Source organism: Trichoderma aggressivum (genome assembly GCF_033847375.1).
Source record: "Trichoderma aggressivum f. europaeum strain CBS 100526 chromosome Unknown scaffold_034, whole genome shotgun sequence".
NCBI lineage: Eukaryota > Fungi > Ascomycota > Sordariomycetes > Hypocreales > Hypocreaceae > Trichoderma > Trichoderma aggressivum.
Window position 1 is genome coordinate 197,299 of NW_026946400.1, and position 22,861 is coordinate 220,159.

The 22,861-nt window shown below is 53.5% G+C and overlaps 7 protein-coding genes across 7 annotated transcripts; 4 read left to right on the top strand and 3 right to left on the bottom strand.

Moving 5' to 3' along the window:
* Window positions 1-363: 363 nt before the first annotated feature.
* On the top strand, window positions 364-996 carry Triagg1_7611 (uncharacterized protein; the record flags this gene model as incomplete). The annotated part of the gene is made up of 3 exons (XM_062902366.1): window positions 364-745; window positions 807-915; window positions 975-996. The coding sequence occupies 3 exons, from the start codon at window positions 364-366 to the stop codon at window positions 994-996; spliced, it is 513 nt and encodes a 170-aa protein (XP_062753436.1).
* A 677-nt stretch (window positions 997-1,673) lies between these two features.
* On the top strand, window positions 1,674-3,917 carry Triagg1_7612 (uncharacterized protein; the record flags this gene model as incomplete). The annotated part of the gene is made up of 2 exons (XM_062902367.1): window positions 1,674-3,374; window positions 3,540-3,917. 2 exons carry the CDS (start codon window positions 1,674-1,676, stop codon window positions 3,915-3,917), a joined length of 2,079 nt encoding a protein of 692 aa, XP_062753437.1.
* A 708-nt stretch (window positions 3,918-4,625) lies between these two features.
* Window positions 4,626-7,374, bottom strand: Triagg1_7613 (transcriptional regulator family: Fungal Specific TF; the record flags this gene model as incomplete). Its single annotated transcript, XM_062902368.1, has 7 exons — window positions 4,626-5,598; window positions 5,673-6,281; window positions 6,357-6,581; window positions 6,630-6,730; window positions 6,824-6,843; window positions 6,919-7,280; window positions 7,337-7,374. The coding sequence occupies 7 exons, from the start codon at window positions 7,372-7,374 to the stop codon at window positions 4,626-4,628; spliced, it is 2,328 nt and encodes a 775-aa protein (XP_062753438.1).
* A 3,040-nt stretch (window positions 7,375-10,414) lies between these two features.
* On the bottom strand, window positions 10,415-10,920 carry Triagg1_7614 (uncharacterized protein; the record flags this gene model as incomplete). Its single annotated transcript, XM_062902369.1, has 2 exons — window positions 10,415-10,844; window positions 10,886-10,920. 2 exons carry the CDS (start codon window positions 10,918-10,920, stop codon window positions 10,415-10,417), a joined length of 465 nt encoding a protein of 154 aa, XP_062753439.1.
* Window positions 10,921-10,999: 79 nt separating this feature from the next.
* On the top strand, window positions 11,000-13,728 carry Triagg1_7615 (transcriptional regulator family: Fungal Specific TF; the record flags this gene model as incomplete). The annotated part of the gene is made up of 4 exons (XM_062902370.1): window positions 11,000-11,044; window positions 11,115-11,502; window positions 11,565-12,306; window positions 12,441-13,728. 4 exons carry the CDS (start codon window positions 11,000-11,002, stop codon window positions 13,726-13,728), a joined length of 2,463 nt encoding a protein of 820 aa, XP_062753440.1.
* Window positions 13,729-14,474: 746 nt separating this feature from the next.
* Triagg1_7616 (uncharacterized protein) lies at window positions 14,475-16,627 on the bottom strand (the record flags this gene model as incomplete). The annotated part of the gene is made up of 2 exons (XM_062902371.1): window positions 14,475-16,469; window positions 16,532-16,627. The coding sequence occupies 2 exons, from the start codon at window positions 16,625-16,627 to the stop codon at window positions 14,475-14,477; spliced, it is 2,091 nt and encodes a 696-aa protein (XP_062753441.1).
* A 3,898-nt stretch (window positions 16,628-20,525) lies between these two features.
* Triagg1_7617 (uncharacterized protein) lies at window positions 20,526-22,771 on the top strand (the record flags this gene model as incomplete). The annotated part of the gene is made up of 3 exons (XM_062902372.1): window positions 20,526-21,173; window positions 21,234-22,236; window positions 22,305-22,771. The coding sequence occupies 3 exons, from the start codon at window positions 20,526-20,528 to the stop codon at window positions 22,769-22,771; spliced, it is 2,118 nt and encodes a 705-aa protein (XP_062753442.1).
* Between the last annotated feature and the right edge of the window lie 90 nt (window positions 22,772-22,861).

Sequence of the window (22,861 nt, forward strand, 5' to 3'; positions counted from 1 at the left end):
CAAGTCAATTCATCAAGTTCTGTAGCATCGCCTTCCTAATGTGAAGGACAGTGCTTACCGTAAACTTCACCATCAGCTATCTGCAGTCTCTTGTACTTTCCAGCTTTATATATGCTGATTTTGCCTGACTATATATAATTTGCATCTCACGATCTTTCATCTACTTCGCTTCTTCTCTACTCCATTTCTCTTCTGTGTGTCTCCTTGGTTCCCTTCGTTCTGTCACGCACAACTCCCTGGACTGCCAACTCTTCCCGCAGACTCTCCATTCTGCTTTTCCTATCTGATTGTAATTGCCAACATACAGCCATTCTCAGTCCTGCTCATCTCCAACCATCTTGTAAGACACCACTGCCAGAGAAAATGCATCTCTTCCTCATCATCCAATGGCTCATTCCCTTCATCGGCCTCTGCCTCGCCCAGGCTGATGACCGGGCCCTTGCTCTCTCCTTGATCAACCAAGCTCGTCAGGCTCAAGGAATTCAGCCTCTTGTCTGGAATGCAAACTTGGCCTCTTACGCTCAATACTGGGCAAACATAATGGCCGCTGGTCAGCAGCCCTTTTCGCACGCCCAGGGTACTTATCGGCCTCAACAAGGGGAGACGCTATTCGAATACCAGTCCACCCAATGCGATGCCGCCTACGACAACCCTCTGCAGACAGCCGCCCATACTTGGCTTGCGCAGGCCTCGCTCTACAACGGAATGCCCATCACGGACGGACATGAGCCCTGGCTGCACTGGTGTATGTACCTATCGATGATGCTGTGTAAGATTCAAGAGTCGATATTGACTTGACTTTGCAGCACAGTGTATGTGGTCGACCACGACACAGATAGGCTGTGCTCGAGCCTACAGCATCTCGGAGCCGTACAAGACGTACGACGTGTGCCGCTTCTTTCCGGAGGGAAACATGTGAGTAGCTAGCTATTGGTTCTTCTTTGGGGATGGACTGCTGATCTGTGCCGCTTCAGAGTTGGACAGCGACCTTTTTAGATGGCAGCTATCGAGGACACGCGTGGATGGATGGATGGTGGAGAGTCTCATATTTCTTAGACGAGACGGCTGTGTTGCGCCCTTTAATGGGGTTGGTAGTTGACATTAGCATGATTAGGCCAGTTTAGTACCTTGGTAATTGACAATTCTCTCCTTGCTTTGAGTGATGGAATAGCTTTAACATGTACGTGAAGTGCAAGTTGTTTTTTTGCATCTCCAAATTATTACAGGGTAGCACCAGGTGGCTTGTTTGTAGTGGCTGATGCGCACCTACCCGGCTGCATGCCAGGGGCCCACCGCCTTATGTCAGCAGAGTTCCTCGATCTCTGCAAGGCCCAGCCAAAATTTGGGGCAAGACAAACGACGCGATTGAGAAAACCAATCAACCACGAGTCGCGACAATCGCCAACGCTGTGACCGCCAAACCCTGCGCTGCCTCACTGCTGAGAATTTCTTTTCTTATTCCTCGTCTTATCTCATCAACCCGTTCCATCTCTGTCTGTCTCTCTCTTTGCCATTGCCTGAGAGACTCTCGCCTCTTCGTGTGGTTGCCGCACTGGCTGCAAGCTCTGTCAGCTGCAACTTTTTGCACCAAGCGCGGGGACTTGACCGGCTTGCGCTCGCGTTTCCTCCCTTGCGCCATGAGATAACCAGAAAACATCCCCAGAACCTTCACAATGGAACGATCAAAACCCCAGGCCTTCCTGTCGTCGTATGCGCCGCGATTGCGCACCTACAACAACTCTCTCTTGACTCCCGTCCTACCGAGTGCGCCCACGGGGCCTGTTTCGCGAACAACAAAGCGAGGAACTACCATTATCAACTACGCCGAGGACGGTTATGATGACTTGGATGATGATAGCGACGATCCCAGACGCCGGCCGACGGGCTTGCGAAGCTTGCGCAAGGAAGATTCCGCTACCAGGCTGGACATGGCCGACAAGGTGGGAAAGGATATCAAGGAACCCGTCGACGTCCAGGGCATATGGCGGGATTGGATGGGGAAGAGCCGGTCTGTCAGGAGCGACCAGCAGAATGCCGCCCAAGCAAACCTCCCATTGACCTTGATACCCATACGAATCGACCTGGACATCCCGTCCTTCATCCCGCCTGCGCCGTTCCCGGCTCCGAATCCCAACTCGGTCGACATCTCCCTCCCCCAATACCGACCACAGGAGATGACTGTTCCTTACAAGTTGCGGGACATTTTCTGCTGGAACCTACACGAGACGCTCATCACAACGGATCAGTTTGCGCAGAACTTGGCTCAGGATCTTGACCTGCCCAATAGGCCTGCTGTCATTGCAGAAATTAGCAAGCAGATTCGGACGCAATTGGAAGAATATGCCGGCGTTGCTCTTCACCCGCTCTTCCACTCTGAGCCGTCTGCTGCAGCGCCACCGCCGCCCATTCAAGGAGGGGCGGTAACCGTTGCTGGGGGAAGTGTCATCACAGCAGCCGGAACCCCGAGACCTGGCATATTCAAATCTCGAGACGACTCTCCAGCTTCGTTTGCGAGAGGCGTGTCCCGACCCGAAACTCCTGTGCAGACGGGAGGCCAGGCGACGCCAACACCGCAGCCCCCGGCATCGCAGGCACCCGAGGTCACCGCCGAAGCGACCCCCATCCTGCCTGATTCTGACGAATACAACCCTGACGATACCTATCGATGCATTATCAACCTGAGTCTAAACCTTTCATCCATGCTATACACGGACAAATTCGAGTGGTCACTTCTCCACCCTCCAGGCACAGCTGAAGCTTTCGCAAAGGCGACATGTGCCGATTTAGGATTGGCGGGCGAATGGGTTCCGGCAATGACACACGCCATCTATGAGGCAGTCCTTCGTCTAAAGAAGGAAGCCTGTGAGGCTGGCGGCCTTGTTGGAGGTTGGGGCGGAGCTCAGCAGGAGCTGCCAAACGATGCCGCACATGGCCAGGAAGCTGGTTGGAGATATGACCCTGACCACTTGGCCGATGATTGGGAACCCAAGGTCGAGTTTCTCAGCAAGGAAGAAATAGAGAAGCGAGAAGGAGACCGTGAGCGACAGATCCGCCGGCTGCGGCGTGAAACAGCGCGATTCAGCTCGACGACTGGCATGCTGGGTGGCACTCCGTTTGGCCTGGGCGTGGCTGTCGATGCTGAGGAAGAGAGGATGGGCAGGGGTGAACGTTCCAAGAAGAAGCGGCGTTTCCGAAGTCTGAGCCCTCTGGCCCGTGGCGGAACTCCTCTTGGACGACTCACGCCAGATGTCGGCGGTTACGGCGGAGGAGTAGGAGCCTTGACGGACATGGAGCGAATGACGTGGCGCTGCTCACACTGCCGTACGTGGGGTACGAGCGTCTGGGCGGTTCGAGACGGTCCTGCTGGGCCCAAGGTGAGTTTATATTCTATGTAATTGGTTGTTTGCGTGTTTAATGTGGTGGCTAACGTGGTGTCGCAACAGTCCCTATGCGCCAACTGCGGCTACTTTTACGAACGAGATCGCAGGCTACCTCGCCAGACCAAAAATCTGCACCTGCAAGACATTCGAGCGGTCTAGGAACCCACTGATGAGCCCCGTCACGATGAGGAAGACGAGCAAGGCAAAGGAAAAGGACAAAGGAAAGACAAACGCCCAGTGGTGTCTCGGCATCCATCCTCGCAGGAGAAGGAAGAACAAAAGCAACAAGAACGAGAACTTGTCGTCTCCGACACTCACGCTACTATTACTACTACTACTACTGCTACTACCCCTCGACATACTCGTCGACAACGCTGGCGGCAGCAGCCTTTGGCAGGCCAGCCTGCGTTGCCCGTGTGCCCGCGGCTCACACCGTCTTTGGCTTTCGGACCTTGGTTTGATCAGGGTGTCGAAAGGAGGATGAAGCTGCGTGCAAGGAATGCCTGGGAAGTGAACTTGCGAGGACAGGCTGCATAGGGAGGAGGGGGGTTTGTAATGGCTCAGAGCAATAAAAAGAACTAAAAAAAAGGACGACTGATAGTCGAATTCTCGTGCCTTTCTTCCCCTCTTGAGTTTCGGTTTTTTTCTCTTGTTTCTTTAAATCTTTTACACCATCTTAATTTTCAAGACTCTTTGGGCGTCACGGACATAATGTGGGAGATGGAAAAGGAGGGGGTTTTCCCCCAAGGGTTTCTTGTTATTGCCATGTTCTTTTTTTTTTCTCTATGGAGGAGGCAACGTGTTCAGCTAAGACTAGGAATTGACTTGATGCCTCTTTTCTGAAATGTAAACTATTGATATTTCATGATGAATGTTGAGAGACATGAATAAGAAGAAGAAGGTGTTTAGTAGATTGTAGTCTCGGTTACTACATTGTCCAAAAAGATTGATTTACATGCATGACATGGCATCTTTGAGAAACCCCCAAGATATCCAATTGCCGCCTTACGAAAACCCGTCTATCCATCTCACTAAGCCATTGATTGATGCCCAAGCAAAACCCTCATCATTGGTGTCCAAATAGAAATCTTGCCTTTGGGCGGGTATAATGATACAGAGATATGTTCACTGCCCTGTTCACGTCCGTCATTCCATGGTAATGCCCGTACATTAACCACCATTTTGCTTTCCAAATAAGCGCCATCAACGCATGATACACATGTCCCACAGTTCCTCGGCGGCCTCCTACTGCGGATGGCCGCGGCCGCCGTGCATCATCTGAGAAACATCGACTCCGACCCAGCGAATCTCTCGCGGTTGTTGCGGGCTACGCGTGATGGCCGGAACCCGAGGCGAGGGAGCCGATGGAGAGCTGCCGGGATAGGCGGACTGCTCCATTTTCATGGTTTGAATCTTCCTGCGCTCCCTCAGTCGCTCCACGGTGTCCGCCGAAAGCTGCTCAAAGCTCTGCTTTAGCATGACCGCGTCTTCCCACCGTCGCCCATACACTTCCAAGGTCTGAGGGACGCTCTCGAGGCAGCGCAGACTCCTTCTGATGTTGTCTTCGCCGGCTCTCCCGTTTCGTAATTGGGGTCGCGGAATCGGGGGCGCAGGCGGAGCACCGGGACGGGCTATCGGTATTTGTATGTGTGCGCCAGACAAGAGCATGTCCTCCGAGTCTCTCAGCACTGCGAGAAATTGGTTCGCCATAAAGTATACCTTCAACGCATCGTGGTACGTGTAGAATGCGCCGTTGAGCCCCGCATGGGCAATTTCCTGCATGGTGAGGAGATAGACGAGAGAGTACTCGAATATCAGAGTGCGATGATAATCGTTGATTTCTGGAGCCCTAGCAGAAGGAGCAATGCAGTAAACATAGCTGTACCTCAATTCCTGCTCGAACATTTGCCTTATTCCAGGGGGAAGAGAGGTTGGTAGCGACTCGCCCCATTCTCGCATATCGAGACACATCTGCCAAACAAACGACGCTGGGTCCTGCAAAGGCGTCGCGTAGGACTGGTATAGTTCCTGGTACCAGTATGATTGCGCTCTTCTAAGCTGAAAGAGGAGCAATCCAGGGTCGACGGACTGCGGACCCGAAATCGGACCAGAATCGCCATCTTTGCCTTTGCGATCGAGATCGGCTGCGTTTGGGAACGCAACGTGGACTGCATCGTCGGTGAATGAGAATGTCCGAGCGTGGACCATACTGATGGATCTAGGATTAAGAGTTAGAAGAAGAAAAGCCATTGGCCAAAAAAAAGGGGGCATAAGAGGATGGAAATAGCCCACCGATCAAGAGCATATGTGCAATAAAAGATCTTCCGACGCATATCCAAGGCGGCACGATCGACAACTGTAGACATGGGGGGATCTTGGTGGAACCCAAGATCAATGGCAGCACGAGCTGTGAAGCCTATGAGAAGCCAGCTGTCAAAATGGTTTGGATCCAAAATGGCGTACTGGGTAAGGAGGAGGAGCGATTGGATCTGGGTGGCGTATCCAGGGGCCAAGGCGATGTCGGCGTAGTCCAACGCCCTAGAAACAAAGCTGACACCGAGATTGTAGTAGTCATCGTTGACCTTTTGGCTCTGCATGGTTGATCCAATGGCGAGTATCATGTACAGCAGCCAGTGATCGGATGCGCTGATGGCACGCTCACTTTGCTGGTGATAGATGTCATTCAGGATGTTGAGGGCGGCCGTTTCTGAAAAGCACGGGAAGAGCGGATATATGTTCTTCATAAAGTGATGAAAGATTTCAGTAGCGTATGACTTTTGTGGCAATGGGGATTCAGGCATGCCCGGGATAGGATCCTTGGTTGCTGCGGCCAGGACCAGTCGCGCAAAAGTCATGTTGATAATGGACGGCTCAAAGTCCCGAGTCGTCGCATTGACTGATCTAATGAGCAGAGGTTGTCAGATACACAGAGTTCCGCTTACGAATGCAGGGAGAGGAAAAGATGCCTCTTCGTACAAAAAACCAAAATCGGATATCAAGGAGTTGACATCCGAGTTCTCACGAGTCCTGGCGGCCTTTCGGTGAATAGCTGCCCGGATTGAGGCGAGAGAGTCTCGCCGGTCAACTTGGGCCGTGGCCAGCGACTCGGAATCATGCAGAGCCACAGAAGCCTTGCGGGACTTTGCGTATGTTATGCGTCTTTCCAGCTTTTCGATGCGAAGCTCCAGAGCGGCGACATAGCTGTGTTACGGTCAGCAACTGGGGCCGGGACGGCTTGCGACGACGCACCTCCGCTCCTTGCCTCGCGCAAACTGGTCGTTTGCCGCCGAACAGGCATTCTCACGACCAGCCTTTTCACAGGCCGTACAAGCGGGCAGCTTGCCATCGCACTAGATTGACGAAATTGAGAAGGGTTAGACGTCAAGGACAAGGCGTGCCGCGGTGATGAAGGCGCCGCCACACGGGGTCATGGCCGCACTCACCTTGACTTTGGCAGCTCGACCTGGGCACAAGACACAAGCATCAGCATGGGCTCAACCGGCAAATCCGTCATCCTCATCGCGGGATCGTCACTCACATCTTGAACAGGCTGAGACCGGCCTCGAGACTCTCAGGAGGGGGGTATGTGAGAAGCTACTGCGGGGCATTGCTAGGGCGGATCTGGCAAGCCGCGAGCGTTGAGACGGAGACCGCGAAGCTGGAGAGAATCGCGGACGAGGTGCGGGATATCGTGGGATTTGTGAGGGCACAGGCGGCGGTTTGGCGACGGGAAGGCTGACGAGGCCGAAGGGATTCAAGACAAGAGGTGCATGGTGTAGTTGAGTGGGAATCGCGGGAGGCGGGACACGACAGGCCTTGGAGGGCGGCTTAGCGTCGCTTAGTGGAGGAGCCACTATCGGCCTGGCAGTGACAGCGCCTGGAACAGCGTTGGAAAAGGGCCTGTACAAGTACGAGCACAGTTGATCCTTTGGCGAGAAGTCGATGCTACCTCGAACCGTCCGGAGAGAGAGAGAGAGAGAGTCAGTGCTTGCATAATGTACCTACTATGGGCGTGACAGTGGAGGAGTTTGATTGCATGGATGGACTGTGTCTAGGCTGAATCACTAATCCGACATGCCTCAGTATATTATTGGCCAAGTCAAACATCCATCAATTGATTGCATTGACCCGGATAGCCAGCCGCTGACATGTGGCAGGATACGATGGATCAATGCGATAGACGGGCAGCCTTGCGAGGCCGGACTGTTGTTGGCTCTAGTACGGAGTACCAACAGCTGGGCACAATCAAGGGACTCGAGCAAGTTAGTAGGTACTCGTACAGCAGGTGATGATTGATGCTGATAAATCCTTGCTGCGGGTCTTTCCGACCCGACCTGGAGGCAATCACGTATCCATGGATCAGAGTGAGAGCTACTGTAGATACCTGTACTGTACGCTTCTGCTGCTGTTTGGGATTAATGCTGCGCTAGGACCCGCGAGGAATGAAGACGGGACGGACATGGGACGAGACTGGACCCCTACATTCCGAATCGATCAGTGCCGTTGCACGATCGGTATTAGGCTTTAGGCTTATCGACACTGGATACAAACATAATCAATCTGATACCAGCACAGCTGAAACGAAGAATGGCTGCATTGTATTTCCGCATTTCTGTGGCCATTGATTCTAGGCCTACCGCTTTGATGCCTTATCTGATCAATGTGTTTGTAATTGACTTTGACCCCGGTATTTCTCTCGCCCAATGCCCGGGTACCTTCGTATCTCAAAGTCAAGTACACGTACTCCGTCAGTTCCCAATCGAGGTCTATTTCGCGTTCCTCTCTCTCTCTCATCACATCACAGGCAGCAAGCACCTCGTCAGAAACTGTTGCATGACTGCATACCGACAACTGCATGTAATTAAGTTAATTTATCCAGCTGACATGGCCACATAACCGCGCTCCATAGAAATGCCTCCTGATGCTCGCAAACTCTCACCTCGTTGAGCGGTGATTGGCTGCCTTGCGCTTACTCTGGCGTTCCAACGTTCAAACTGTACGAGACTCGAGCAGACAGCTCACATGCAAAGGCCTGGTAGCGCACATGTTGCGCTCCAATCTTGGCAATTGACAGAACCATGCATCTACGAAACGGGCTGGATGATGGAGCATCATTGCTTCATTGGGCCGCCGGTTCCAACGCCTGGCTTTGCTCATGCCGTTAGCCGACCTTGGACGACAAATTAGCCGTCGCACCTTGATGTGCCAACCACTACTGCCAATTGCATGGATCATACGGAGCATACTCCGACAATGGATTGATGCCTACAGGCAAGTTGTCAATGGCTCACCTATTCCCTTGATGCTTTCGTGTTGTTCTTTCAATGTCAAGTCCAACCCGAGACGACACTGAGGGAACAATCTAATTACTGCATTTGGCTCCGTCCAAGCCACCTACTGCATGTGCCTACCCAGCTGCCGTGATATACATCATACAGATTGCTGACACCAAACCACCCGACCTCTGGAGGAGTCAAGTATTATTTTGTATTCCGTTACCGTGGCCTAGATTTCCGGCAAGCTCCAGAAAAGCTAGTCCAAACGTCATCCGCGAACCGGCTGCCCCGTGGCCCCCAACTTTTTTTTTTTTTCGTGTGATTGTCGAGCCATCAGATTTCCCGTGCCGGTGCCTGCATCATATCACACCGCAAGAGCAGAACCCGTATTTGGATACTACTTGGATACTACTTGAGTACTACTTGGATAGGTACCTATCCGCGACACCTGAAACATCCTAACAGTGCATACAATACATACGAGTACTCCATACATGATCCATATATGCACATTGGCATGCAAAGGAAGGTCGTAGTGACGGATTGCTGAGGCTTCTGTTCCGCGGCTGGGCAGCTGGGCGGCAAGTCACCCGCTATCTGCCGATATACCGACGCAACCGCACAAAGCCCGCCTCTTGCGGCATCCAGGCAGTTAGAGCTCTACGCAGACCGACTCCAAAAGGGCTATACCAATCGAGACCCTTGCTCCGTAAGCCCCCCACTTGTCGCTACAGCCTCCGTCTCCATCCCTCGGGGTCCGGCTTTGCAGTAACTGCCATTGAGTGCCAACATCCATCCGTTACAACTCTACCTAGAGTACCTGACCACCACCGCCACCATCAAGTACAGTACATGTACCTGCAGTACCAAGTAGCCACACTTTAGCACGATTCATTCGGCACCAATTCAGACGGTAGAACGGCTATGAAGCACGGGTAACCGCCAAGGCACTTGCTAGGCCGCTGTAGGTACTGACTGCCAAGGTACTCGGCCGGCTACCTTTGAAAAGCTGAGCTCGGAATTAGTCACAGCCCAGCCCGGTCAGGTCAGAAAATCCCCCACTTTCCTGATTCCCTCAGCGTTATCCGCAGGGAAGCAGCTCCGCCGGCCCGGCAGGGACTTTGCGGGGCTCACGTGTACTCGATGCAGTGCTTGTAGCAGTGCTGTAGCAGTGGCTGTAGCAGTGGCTGTAGCAGTACCTACAGTGGAATACAGGTAGACACCTGCTGCTCTGCTTGGTCAGTACATGTAGGTTCAGTCCCGTCACGATCCGGCGGGCGGGAAGTTGACCCAAATCCATCCCCAAACCCCAATCCAATCAGTCCCTCGATCTCTTGATCCCTTTTTCGCATTCTCACATATTCTCACGTCGATGCTTAGTCACCCCGTCATCCCCCCAAAACCACCCCAAAGCTTAAAACGTGACGGGAGTTGATGATACTCCCCGAGTCGCTGCAACGGTACTAGCGCTCCGCCATTCGCTTCCTGTCGCAAGCTGCCCTTCGTCCCGTAACAAGTTGACCGTGTGTTTCAGATCTCGCATCTGCATCTGTCCTGCGCCAGCCTCAACCTCAAACCGCTGAGACAAGCCGTCGAACCTCAGACGTCCTGCCTGCTGTAAGTAGAACCCATAACCTACATGTATTATTACAACCCCCGGCCTTGCTCTTCCTCTGCCCCGCGATCAGGGCCAAGCAGGGCCAAACCAAACCAAACATAGTGGCGGAACAGGGTGCTCACTCATTGTGTGTCTTCGTCTTAGTCTTCGTCTTTGTTTCGCCCTTCACCGTCATGAAGTCTGCGCCGCTGCCAATTGGTTAGCATCGCGTCCTTGCCCTCGTCTCCAGCGGTCTGTGCCGACACACTCCCGGCCTGCCTCCGTTCCGGGGTCGTAGAGCGCGAATCCAACGTCGCAACGACACAACATACAGAGTGCCGGGCTGTAGGGGTGCCGTCGGTTCTCGCAGAGCGCCCAAGTCTTTCAATCTCGTCGTCTAAACTGCGTCGGAGCTTGGCTGCGCTGTGCCGGGGATTGTAGATCCCATGGATGCCGCGCACATTTTCCGGCAGGGTCTGGCCGTTGCTCCCCGTCCGAACCACGGCTATGGCCAGCCACGGAGCTTGGTCCAGAGTCCCGATGACTTCTTTGACGGCGATACCTCGAGCCACCGTGTTGCTCACACGCTGACTGCATGCTGTCGTTGTCGCCAGGTACGATACAACAACTACCCCGCCCCCTGAGCTGAGAGCTTTGCTTGCTCCATCCGTTCTGCGCGGGCTGTCTGCACATGCCAACGAGAATAACTGCGTGAATACTAACATCACACGGCAGCGGAAAACAAGATGCGACCCTACGCTGCCTCGCTGCCTGCCCTGCGAGAGGTCGGGGTCTGTGTGTGAATATCTCGACACCGCAAAAGGCCGCAAGATCAATCGCCGCTATGTGATTACGCTCCAGGATAAGGTCAGAGCCCTCGAGGCGGAACTGGGCCAGTACACCGATGAAGATGGCGACCATCCTCCAACAAGTGAAGAACTAGTCCGTCCGGGCGGCATGATTCGTCTAGGCGGCAACGACGAGACACCTCGTTATCTAGGGCCAACCAGCGGTATCGCCATGACACGACTGCTCATGGCCGAGGCCAAGCGGTTTACCGATTCTAACAAGATTTCTGACCTCATCCCTGAGGTTCGGGCCAGGAGCCAGGCTCGCATGCAATCCATCCATATGACGGGATCGGGGAGCAGTAGGAAGAAGAGCTATCCCATGGTTAGCGAATGCCCGGCCGAGGGTCTTCCTACGCGGGCGGTGGCCGATAAGCTGGTAGAAATTTACTTCAAAAAGGGTATGCAAGTAGCATTTACCCCCTTCCAACGCGTCGTTTATGCCCAATACTGATTTTCCTAGCTCAAATCCACTGGCCTGTGCTTCACGAGAAGCTATTCCAAGCAGACTTTGATGCCGTCTATAATCGCGATACAGACGTGTACAAAAACTTTACTGTTCGCATGGTTATCGCCGTCAGCTTGCAGAAACTGGACACGCAATATGCTGGGTTGGCCGACGGATACTACATGGCGGCAATGAAATACGTTGAAGATATTATTCGTCCCAAAGACCTCAAAACGCTGCAGTGTCTCATTCTCATCGGGCAATACTCGCTGCTCACCCCGACACGAACGCCCGTCTATTATGTTATTGGACTGGCCACCAGAATTTGCCAGCAAGAGGGACTGATGGATGAAAAGACCATCACCTCGGGTTACAACTTGGACCCTCAGATCATCGATATGCGCCGGAGACTTGCATGGATAATCACCACCATGGAGTTTGGGCTTTCCTATTACATGGGCCGTCCCAGTGCATTTGCCCTCAACAGCGACCGCTTGGATGTCGAATTCTTTTCTGTCGTCGACGATGCAAACATTACGCCTCAGGGAATCGTGCCTGGTCCGCCTAACGCACGGAAGCTTGCAACCATACATTTCTACAAAATGACAAACCCGCAGGCTGAAATCAAGAGAACTCTATATGAAAGAAAGAGGCCAGAGCCTAGAAATGATGATCACCCGTGGTTCCATAGCATGGAAAAGACGCTGAGGGATTGGTTGGATGCGGCACCTGAAGAACCTCCATGGGCCAAGCCTTGGTAAGCCGACTTTTGTTTAATCCTCCTGTTCATACTTGCCTTTTTGATGTGATTTGTAATTTATAAGCCCGGCCTCCTAACTCGAACGATAGGATTTCTGGATTTTATCACCAGATGAGGGCTATGCTATACAGGCCATCTCCTCAAATCCCGCAGCCGTCGCCTCGTGCAGCGCAAATCTGCTATGAATCTTCTGCCGCCACGATCGATCTTGCTCAGAAGCAACTAGGCAGCGATACTGTGGACATCACTTGGGTGTTCCTTCTGACGGTAAACCTGGCTCTCAGTACACTCTTATGGACGATATCCTATCCCGAAGTTCGACGTAATCACCCTCGGGAAGAGGTTGAGGAGTTGATCAACACGGCATTGGAGTGCCTGGACCGATGTGCAGAGCGTTGGCCCGGGACCACAGCCACTTCACAGCTCTACACCATATTTTCCAAAGCATGCCTGCAAAGCTACGACGCACAGGTGAAACTTGAAAGAGAGCCCTTTTCTTTTAGCAGCCCCCCGGCATCAAGCGAGTCTCAGTCCTCTCCCGAAGGCTACGCCCAGTCAAACGCCACCACTCCCCGGCCTCTCCCCTACCTCAACCCTCCGACGTTTGGGTACGTTTTTGACTCGTCCCCCGAGTCTATGAACAATTACGTATTCAACCCCAACTACCCTCCTCCGCAACCCACTTTCCGCTCAAACTCAATCTTCTGCAACCCGGCTACCGACAACGGCAACCGACGATTCTCTTACTTTCCCCCTGATGCCACTCATATGGGAGAATCAGGCGGCCTGGAGGATCCTTCTCACGGGATCCCTATACCAGACCACATAGCCCATCAACTGCAGTCACCACCCGATTCATTCATTCAAGCCAACATACCGACCTCTAGACCAGGGCTTTCGCCATCGGCAATGGCGATAAAGCAGACATCAAGCGTCGCACCACTTACGCCATCGCCTCTCTCAGCGCAGAGCAACATGTCACCGCCTCAAAAACCCATCATGGCACAACAGGTGCCGCAGTCCCAACCCCAGCCTACATACGCCGCCGCACGCATGGCACAGCCAGTTCATCACCAGCGACCGCTGCCGCCTGCACCGACATCCGCATCGGACTGGTTCGCCCCTCAGTCGCAATTCATGTCGCCGTACAACTTTGTCACCTCGGGCGGTGGCTATTTCAACGAGGCCATGGCGGGCATGAGCGGATTTGGAGGGTCCCCAGGACCTGGATTGGGACTTCACAACATCACTGCGCAGCTCGAAGCGGGTGGCATGCAGTTTGGCTATTCGCCCGGCAGGCAAGGCAGCCTGTCTCAATCGCAGCAGATGGAGCTCATGGAGGACTTGGAGAAGGACGGCGTAAGTGCCATGGATGCGTACCTGCAGGACAACCCGATGAATGGGAGGGGGTGGTACTGAAGATGACTTGTTTCCTTTCCTTTACCTCTTTATTTTCTCTCTCTCTCCTTTCTCACTTGGTCCCCCCTTTTATTTGTTTTTTTTTTTTTGGCTTCTCCCCGTTGCACCATCATTGCCATTGCTATCATTTATGGGAACCAATTGGATACGAACTACTTAGACGGATTTCTGGCAATGGAGTACTGCGTTTCATGTTGACCAACCATGTATGCTGAGTAGTAATGTTGAGAGATTTCGGATATCCAAAGGGGAGGGTCCGCACGATGGAAATAAGGATAGGATAGGATAGGATACAGTTCGACTTCTTTCTGATGGGCTCCCATTCTCCTACAATGCTTCTAAATATCTACTTTTCCAGAGTCTGAGCAAAACAACTGGGTTAAAAGAGTGACCAGGGTATATTCCATTAATTAATTCCCCTCCGTTTCATGACTTCATGTCCATCCATGCCCATGTCCATGCCCTCCAATATAAAAACCCGACCCAACCGTTGATAACCAATGTAATAATTCCAGGGGGAAAATGGCTGCATAGAGCGCTTTCCTGGATTATACATTACTAAAATAATTTTCTTCATGCAATCTGATGAAAAGAAGATTGACCCTATAAAACCAGCGAAAAAAAAAGGAGGGGTATAAATATTCGTGAAGGAGAGTTTCATAAAGTAACCAAAAGCACATGCTCTCATATCATTCCAACACACATGCGCGCGCGCCCACACACGAGGGAAAAAAACAACCTCGCATTTACACCAACAACAGGCCCATAAGAGCCGCAATTAGGAGACCAAAGTTCTCACTTGCCCGCGAGAGGTCGTTCGGGATCGGCGGCAGCCCACTCGTGGGTGAAGTGATAGGGCCTGTTCCCGTGGCTCCGCCAGAACCACCGCCGCTGCCGCCGGGGTTGCCACCAGGATTGCCGCCGGGGTTGCCTCCGCCGCCGGGCGATCCAGTTGGTCCAGCACCGCCAGCACCACCGCCGTTGTTTCCAGCAGCGGTTGAGCTTGCCCTTTCCAGTTGCCCGGGAGAAGAGAATCCCGTCGGGGGGGACGAGGAGCCTGTTGAGCCGTTAGTGCCCGTTTCGGTAGCAGATCCTGTCACTGAAGGAGGCTCTGTCCCGGTAGCGCCTCCGGTTGGGGAGCCGGTACCAGCCTCAGCAGTCGAGCCACCAGCACCAGTCCCGACAGTGGTGCCTGTTCCGGCAGCAGTTCCCGAGGGGGAGCCGGTGCCGGATGGGGAACCGGTACCAGTTGGGGAGCCGACGCCAGTCGAAGAACCGGCGCCGGTTGGGGAATTAGTACCTGTCGAGGAGGATCCGGCTCCAGTCTCCCCCGTGGTGGGTGAGGAGGCTGATGGACCGGTGGCAGAAGCACCATTCGAGGCCGACGCCGATGACGATGCGGACGCCGACGTTGACCCCGTTTCACTGCTAGCACTATTGGATGCCGTACCTGTTTCAGAAGAGGCAGATCCCGATGTGGGTGCGCTTGATGATGCTGAACCAGAGGCGCTGCTGGCAGACGAAGCTGAGCTTGAAGGAGGAGGCGATGATGGCGGCGATGAAGAGGGAGTAGAGGATGCAGGTGGCGGCGTAGAAGATGCAGGAGGTGGTGTAGAAGATGCAGGAGGCGGCGTGGAGGAGCTGGACGTCGAAGAAGTTGGCGGCGGCGGCGGCGATGAGGACGATGTCGGAGGCGTAGAGCTTGGTGGCTGAGACGAGCTGGTTGGGGGAGGGCTGCTTGAGCTGGTTGGAGGAGGGCTGCTTGAGCTTGTAGGAGGAGAAGGAGGTGCGGTAGTGGACTGCTTAGTAGTCGATTGCACGGAGCTCGAAGTTGTTGATTCAATAAAGGACGTGTCGCTTGCAGAGACTTGCGAGCTAGTTCCCAGCGTAGGCGTCGTCGTCACTTGTGACTCGGGCCCCGATGTTGTCGACTGCGTAGGCGTCGTTCCCTGTCCATCGCAGAAGGCGATGGTGTCTTGTAACGTCTGGTTTAGGAGCGGTGCCACTTGATCCTTCGGGATACCCAACCCAGTGGAAACGCACACACGACAGCCCTCTAACGCAGTCTCAAAGTCAGATCCGGGATCGCACAGTGCCGGGATCATGCCGTCCTCCTGAACGATCTTATATGGCTTATCGCACAGTGCAAAGCATGCTGACGGTAGGGTATCAGCGCGCTTTGAGTGGTTGATGGCCCTCCGGTGATCTTGGGGCTTGGTCGGGCTATAACGTCTCCTGTATGAGGGCGGGGGCGTTTGCACTGGTCCGTCTGTCAAGGTGGATTGGGACTCCCAGTTGCCAGTCGTGTAAGTCGATGTGCGCCCACTCGATGCTTTTCGAACAACGCTGTACTCGAAGATGTCGTAGGACAGTCCAAAATCTTCTGGGTTCAGGTTGAAATAACCAAACTGGGGCGGATAGTAGCCCGGCTTGCCATTCCACTCCGGAACTTTGAAAGGAGGAGCCACCATACAAAACTCAGGCGGGCATATAAAGTCGCTTGGGGGAGGTCCTGGCCAGAAGTTGCATCCCTCTGGCTTGGGGAGGTTGCAAACATATCCAGGATGGCATCCATACAGGCTGCCGGGCGCTGTCTTAAACCTCGCCGCAGGCAATCCGGTTGGTTGTGGACAGAGAGTGACTTGGAACGTAGGAGGAGAAACGATTGTTGTGACCGCCGCATCCGCATTCCTCAGTTCCAAGGCAGCAGTCGGCGTTGGTGCATTCTCATTGTGCTCAGCCTATGCAACTCTACTATCAGCTTGATGTAGACACACCGAACTATCAACTAGATATTACGAACCGCTTCTTTGGTATACACTGTTTGGAGGCTGGACTGGGCTGCAGCAACGGCTGCGCCCGCAAAGGCTCCAATCGATATGGACGTAAGCAAACGCATGCTGGGCTGCTTTATTCCAACACAACAAGAGGAAACGAGTGCGTCCCTTGGTTATGTTAAAACGATGGAAGGTAGCCAGAAGGCTGGAGATGAGCCGAGGCCAGCAGATGGGCCAGGACAGAGGGAGAGCGAAAGAATGGCCGAAAACACACACAAAGACGGGACAACAGATGTGATAATGAAGAAAGAAGACGAGCCTCGTTCCTGACTGGCGGCTCTTTATGGAGGCACGGAAAAGATATGGCGTATACTGCTAGTACAACCTGTACCGCAGCCTGCTATGCAGCCGAAGCTGGTGCAATCCCCCCTGGTCAACGGGATACTAGTCAAGCTAGGCCATTGCGTGGCGTGCGCGTGTAAGACTCACCTCACCTCACCTAGGATCAAATTTGACCGCTTGTGCTCCGTGGAGAGCAAGGCTGATTTGGCGCCGTGGGGGACTAATCAGATGTGTCGAACCCCCGGGAAGGAAAAGCCAATAGGCCTCGTCCACGGAAAAGTCAGCCAATTTCCATCTTCTCATCATGGGCCAATTGGCAGGGAAGGCGACAACACATGCAGGCCGAGTTGGACGACCCCCGGCAGACGGATCATGTCCGGCCGAAAGATCGGATAAGTGAGGGCGAGAACAACAACAAAGGGATCATCAGCAGCCACAGCATCTCCAGTGTCCTCTTCTGTAAGGCAAGCCTCGCAAGGCCAAGGGCCGGGAAGCAAGACCCAACTGGGCTGATTTGCGTGGCGCACTCTGGCAGGGATCCAGCCGGTGATAGGCAAGCCGAACACCAAGTGCCTGGAGGAATCCGCGAACCCCTCCCCGAGCTGTCTCCGGCCACCCACAAAGCTGTCATGCTAATGGTTGATTGATAGAAAATTTCCTCCTCGAGAAACCCTGGTTGCCACTAGCCGTAAACAGAGAGCATATGCGAGTGACAGGGATCTCGAGTGTTGGAGTGGCTGGAGCAGATGCAATGACACACAAAGGTAGTGGCGATGTAGCCTCCAAGCCTTGGGAGAACGAATGGAGGGGAACCAGATATTTTCTGGATGTCACCACTGGCAGGGGTTGCGCATAGGTCCTTGTGTCCGGGAGAATCAATGGCCGACCTTACGCGGACGAGTTTCCAGACTGAGGGTCGGCATAATACGACATACGAGCAACGGTTGGTAGGCGAGCGAGGAAGCGCCAAAAGCTGAAGTTGGACACCATCAAGCAATGGGCAAAAGAAGGGTCCAGACTGGTGCAGAAGTAGATGGAGCTGGGTTCTCCGGGCTCTCCACGTTGACGGGGCCTGTAGGTATCTGGCGAGTAATCCTTCGATCTCAAGCCCGGCAAACGCAAACGCCCTCGCTCTACGGCAACACGAGGGAAGCTGCCCGAGTTTGTGCCACCCCGCCGTTGCATTGCATCGAGTTGTACTCGAAACGGGTAGGGCGGCAAGGCCCGAGAGATAGGAAGAGAGTCGCGTCGAGTGTAACGGTCTGGCGAAAGAGCTCAACTGCTTCTTCCACGCTGAACACCGAGTTGAGCACCCAGAAGGCGGATGCGGGGCGGGCTAAGGCCCTGTCTTTGGGCTATGGGAGAGCTGCGGGCGCTGGAGAGAGAAAACTCTGCTGATGGAGGCTCTGCGGCAGCTGTTGTTATTTTGAGTCGTGGCATGTCAGCAATTGAGAGGTTGGAGGTTCTGGCGAGAGCTTCGAACAACTTTAGTACCTATAGTAGGCTTAGTGGTGAAGTCTGGTGCTAACAGGATACGTACCGACGATTAGTGAGCTGTGCCTGCCCCGAACCGGCAGCTACGTCGGCTGGCTTTTGCGCACCAAACCCCTCAGCAATCTATTTTGCAGCCCGGCGATTGGTCCAGGGGCTCTCAGGTGTTCTCGCCCGCTAAGGAAGCGCTAGAGAGGCCCGCTAAGGCTCCGAAGGAATTCAACAGACCCCTGTTCTAGTTGCGGTTGGAGCTTCTTAGCTCTTGAATGAGCCCAGGTCCAGCACCTTTTGACAACCTGACTTGACCCAACCAACAACACCATCAGCATCAGCCGCAACTTGTGCCTCAATTCCGTTTGCCACACAATACAATACCTTCTGCTTGTCATTATTTTGCGAGTGCCTCTCCTTTGCCTGTCGCCTATACCTCCGACGAGGCTGCGCGGCGAAACCCCTCGATTGGCCGGTACTTGGGCATCACCACATCCCACACACAACACCAACACCATGGGCACTATCATGGAGCGCCAAGCGGGAGTGGTGCTACTATACATAGACGATCCTTCGAAATCCACCGGAGCGGGGCCTGCCTTATGCACGTCCATGTATGCTTTTCGTCCTTCGTCCAAGGCCGCCCACACTCCAAAAAGAGCCATATTGCCGATGACTTGTCAACGAGCTTACTCGTCCGTTGGGAGAACGAGGCATCCCACCTCGTTCCCTCAGGTCCGTCCTGCCAGCAACAAAGGTCCTCGTCAGCAGCTAGATTCTCGGGGACTGCTAGTGCTATGCTCATCTTACCCACACCGTCATTTGTCACCGACGAGACTGACTGACTCTTTCGCCAGGCCCGTCTGCTGGGTTGGACAATAATAGGCAAATCAGGAAGCATCACGCAACATGCCCTTACTGATCCCAGCCTAGGGGCTCTGGGCGACCTTCGACCGTACGAGTACGAACGAGTACTGTACAGTATCTGTCACCATGCTGAAGAAGAATACATGCCCATTGCTTGTGACTATGCCCGATTACAGATACTCCCGGCCAAGCCTGCCAATGCTACCAGTCGGCGCAGTGAGCCTGTCTTTAGCCTGTTGACCCGTCGGGACTGGGGCACGGCTAGGACGAGCAGATGCTACTATTCGCATTGCCACTGGGAATCCCGGGACGCTGCTGGCTTTCTCTTCCCGTCATGTGCGACCTCTGTGGCCCACAGGCTGCCTGCCATCCCAACGTGAGATGAGATGCTTCTGTGCCTCAAACCATCTGTAGCCGGGTTCCAGCTAGTGACCCGCCCTGCGTACCACGTCTCCGGGCCTCTTAACCACGCTTTGGCCGGTCGTTCGCGCTCTAGCTTCCTGAAGCCTGCATTGATGTGCCCCTCGTCCACGATCACCTCGTTAATCGTACAGAATCGGGGAGCCACCGTATCTAAACCAGCCTCAGGTTGTGTGTAGCTGTGCCTCGAACATCGCCCTATACACACGCCCCAGCCCAGCCGATCTATCTGCCGGCGTTGTCATTGTATTAGCTGCCCGCCTCTTCAACCTCCCTAGACAAGGCTGCAGTCCCAGACAATTCAGATTTCTCACCTCGTCACCTTCTCAAATCACCGTCTCAAGATCACCTCACCTTGTTCCTTTCCCCCCCTATGGCTTAGTAGAATTCTGATACCTATATTTTCGTCTTGAAGAACATCTCCATTCACTCATCACTATATCATGCTCGCTGGTTAATTCACTACAACTGCTGATCTCGACCTCGCTCCTCACCGGCTCCCGCCGCTGGCCAGGAAATCATGGCACCTAACCATGCCATGAGAGCCGCTCTCCTGGCGCTTTTACTACGTCCCACTCAAGCTCAATTCAGTGGTTGGGCTGATAATCAAATCAACACAACATTATGTACCTGGGGAGAGCCGAGAGGTAACATAATAATCTCCGTTCTAGTGGCACCTCAGACCACCGCTGACAGCAAATTCTAGCGGCTCTCATCCGAAATAAAATCTTCATAGATGGAGGCAATATCATATGGCGACCGGGCTTGAAGGATGGATCAGCCGGAGGCCCAGTATTGGAAGGTGTGCAGAGTTTCCTCTTTTTTTAAAAAACAAAAGAAAAGAAAAGAAAAGAAAAGAAAAGAAAATCAGTTACTTACTCATTATTCACAGCAAACGTTCCGGGATATATGCTCACGTACAATCTGAGTTATGCATTTACCCCAGACACCAACGTCACAGGTCTTCTGCTGCAACAAAACATATCCAAAGCATTGGGAGGGCAAGGAGTCAACGGCGAAACACCAGACTACGTCGACGGTGCCCTCCTGGCTAATGACAATGAATTCTTCTTCTATGGCGGCTTACCGCTTCGAAATACCATACAATATGCAGATCCAACCGCACATGGCCTCTATGTCTATCAGGCCTACCAGTACGGAGCTAAGAAACCTCTTTTCGACGCAGGACTTCATAGATTGGACAACTTGCCCAACAGTGTGAGCCAGTTTGTCACCTACGGGGGTGCAGCCAATGCTCCATCCGAGAACCTCGCTTGGTACTTCTCTGGCCAGACCTCCCCGTCTGGCAAGTCAATCTTTCAAAATTACAATGCTACCACGAGACCATCAAGGATTACAAACTCCCTGATAACGGTTGATATGACCACACAAGGAGACGAGACGTGGAGCAACAAGACTACTACAGCCAAGGGCCGCGCAAATCCTGCGCTGGTTTGGGTTCCTGTTGGCGCGAAAGGCATGCTCGTCGCTCTTGGGGGTGTCACCTTTCCATACTATGACAATGCAAGCCAAAGGACTACCAATGCCACAGCTAGTGTAAGACGCCTTGTTGGATTTGGCCCCCTCTGATACAGGGATCTAATAACGGATGTATAGGAATCTCAAAGCCCGGCATTTATGCGTGTTATTGATGTTTATGACGTCGCCAGCGGCAAGTGGTATACGCAACCAACTACAAATGGGCCCAGCGCCCGAGCTCGTGGATGCGCTGTCGTGGCCACAGCATCCGACAGCTCCAGCTACAACATCTATTACTATGGTGGTACCGAAGGCCTTGACGCTGCAAGTCCATTTTACGATGACGTCTGGGTTCTCTCTCTCCCATCTTTCACGTGGACTCAGATCAACGACGGCAAGGATTCCCACGCGCGAGCAGGGCATCAGTGCTTCACTCCGTACCCGGATCAAATGATGATCATTGGTGGAGAGACAACCGCCGCAGGCTCATCAATAACATGTTTGGAGGATGGGCCTGTTGTCATGTTCAACTTGACCAGTGGAAAATGGATGGACTCTTATGATCCTACCGTATATGGCGAGTATGGCGTCCCTGACAAAGTTCAAGCTGTGATTGGAGGCAAAGCATCCGGCGGTGCAACTGCTACCCAGCCGGTTGTCTCTGGCTGGGCAACACCGGATCTTGGCAAAGCATTCGCTACGACCTATGACCAAAAGAAAATCTCAACTTACTGGCCATACCCAGCAGCTCAGACGGCCAACCCTCCAGCAGAATCGCCACAGCCGCCAACACCACCGTCTAAATCCGGAGGATTGCCATCGTGGGTAGGGCCAGTGCTGGGTGTCATTCTGGGTCTCATTGCCCTCACCTGCATCATTGTCTTGTTTTGTCTCTGGCGGCGGCGAAAGAACCTTAAGAACCGCTCGAGCACCAACACCAGCGAGGAAGCCGGTCGGAGGATCCTCTCGTGGATCCGAGGACAACCTCCCACCCACAAGGCCCCGACGGAAACGACTACCGAGGGCACGCCAGGGAGTCCAGACATGCGGGAGTATTTCCATGGCAGTTTTACGCCGTCGAACTCGGCATCTGTTCCTCCTCAGATTCACGAAGTGGCCGATACGCAATTGGTGGAACTCGGTACGTAACCCCCCTTTCAATCTGCTACATGAGATATACATAGACTAATTAGATGATTTCTGTTACAGATGATACGACCCGAGTTGAACTTCAAGATACAGGGCTATCACCGATGGACATCCGTGCGCGGTATTCTCACTGGTTCCAAGGCAGGTCCGACGATGGCTTGCCCAGCCCAACGAGAAGCTCTCTTCGGAGCACTTCTCTGCGGAATACGATTTCTCCGATAAAGGACAGAAACAGCGTCATATCACAACCTGCTGGGCTGGGCGACTCTCCTTCTCCTCCAGTACCCGGATCCAGTGAAAATGATGAAAAATCGTTGTTGCCCACCCCTGAACCGGTAGCCACCCCTGCAGGAGAGGACAAACAGCCATCGGATGAGTCGGCCAGGACTTCAGAGGGCCACGAGTTTGTAGTTTCTCCTCCAACGGCGGAGGAGAACCCCGGGGATGACTATTTGACGGTAAAGAAGTCATCTTCAAATAGCCCGACTACTCGAAAAAGTGTGTTCCAGGAACATCATGAAGATTAGTACGGTGAGGCTGAATGGTAGGACGGCCTCAGAATCGGCGTTGGGTGGCGAGTGGTCAATTTTTGTTCGAATAATTCTTTTGTAATGATG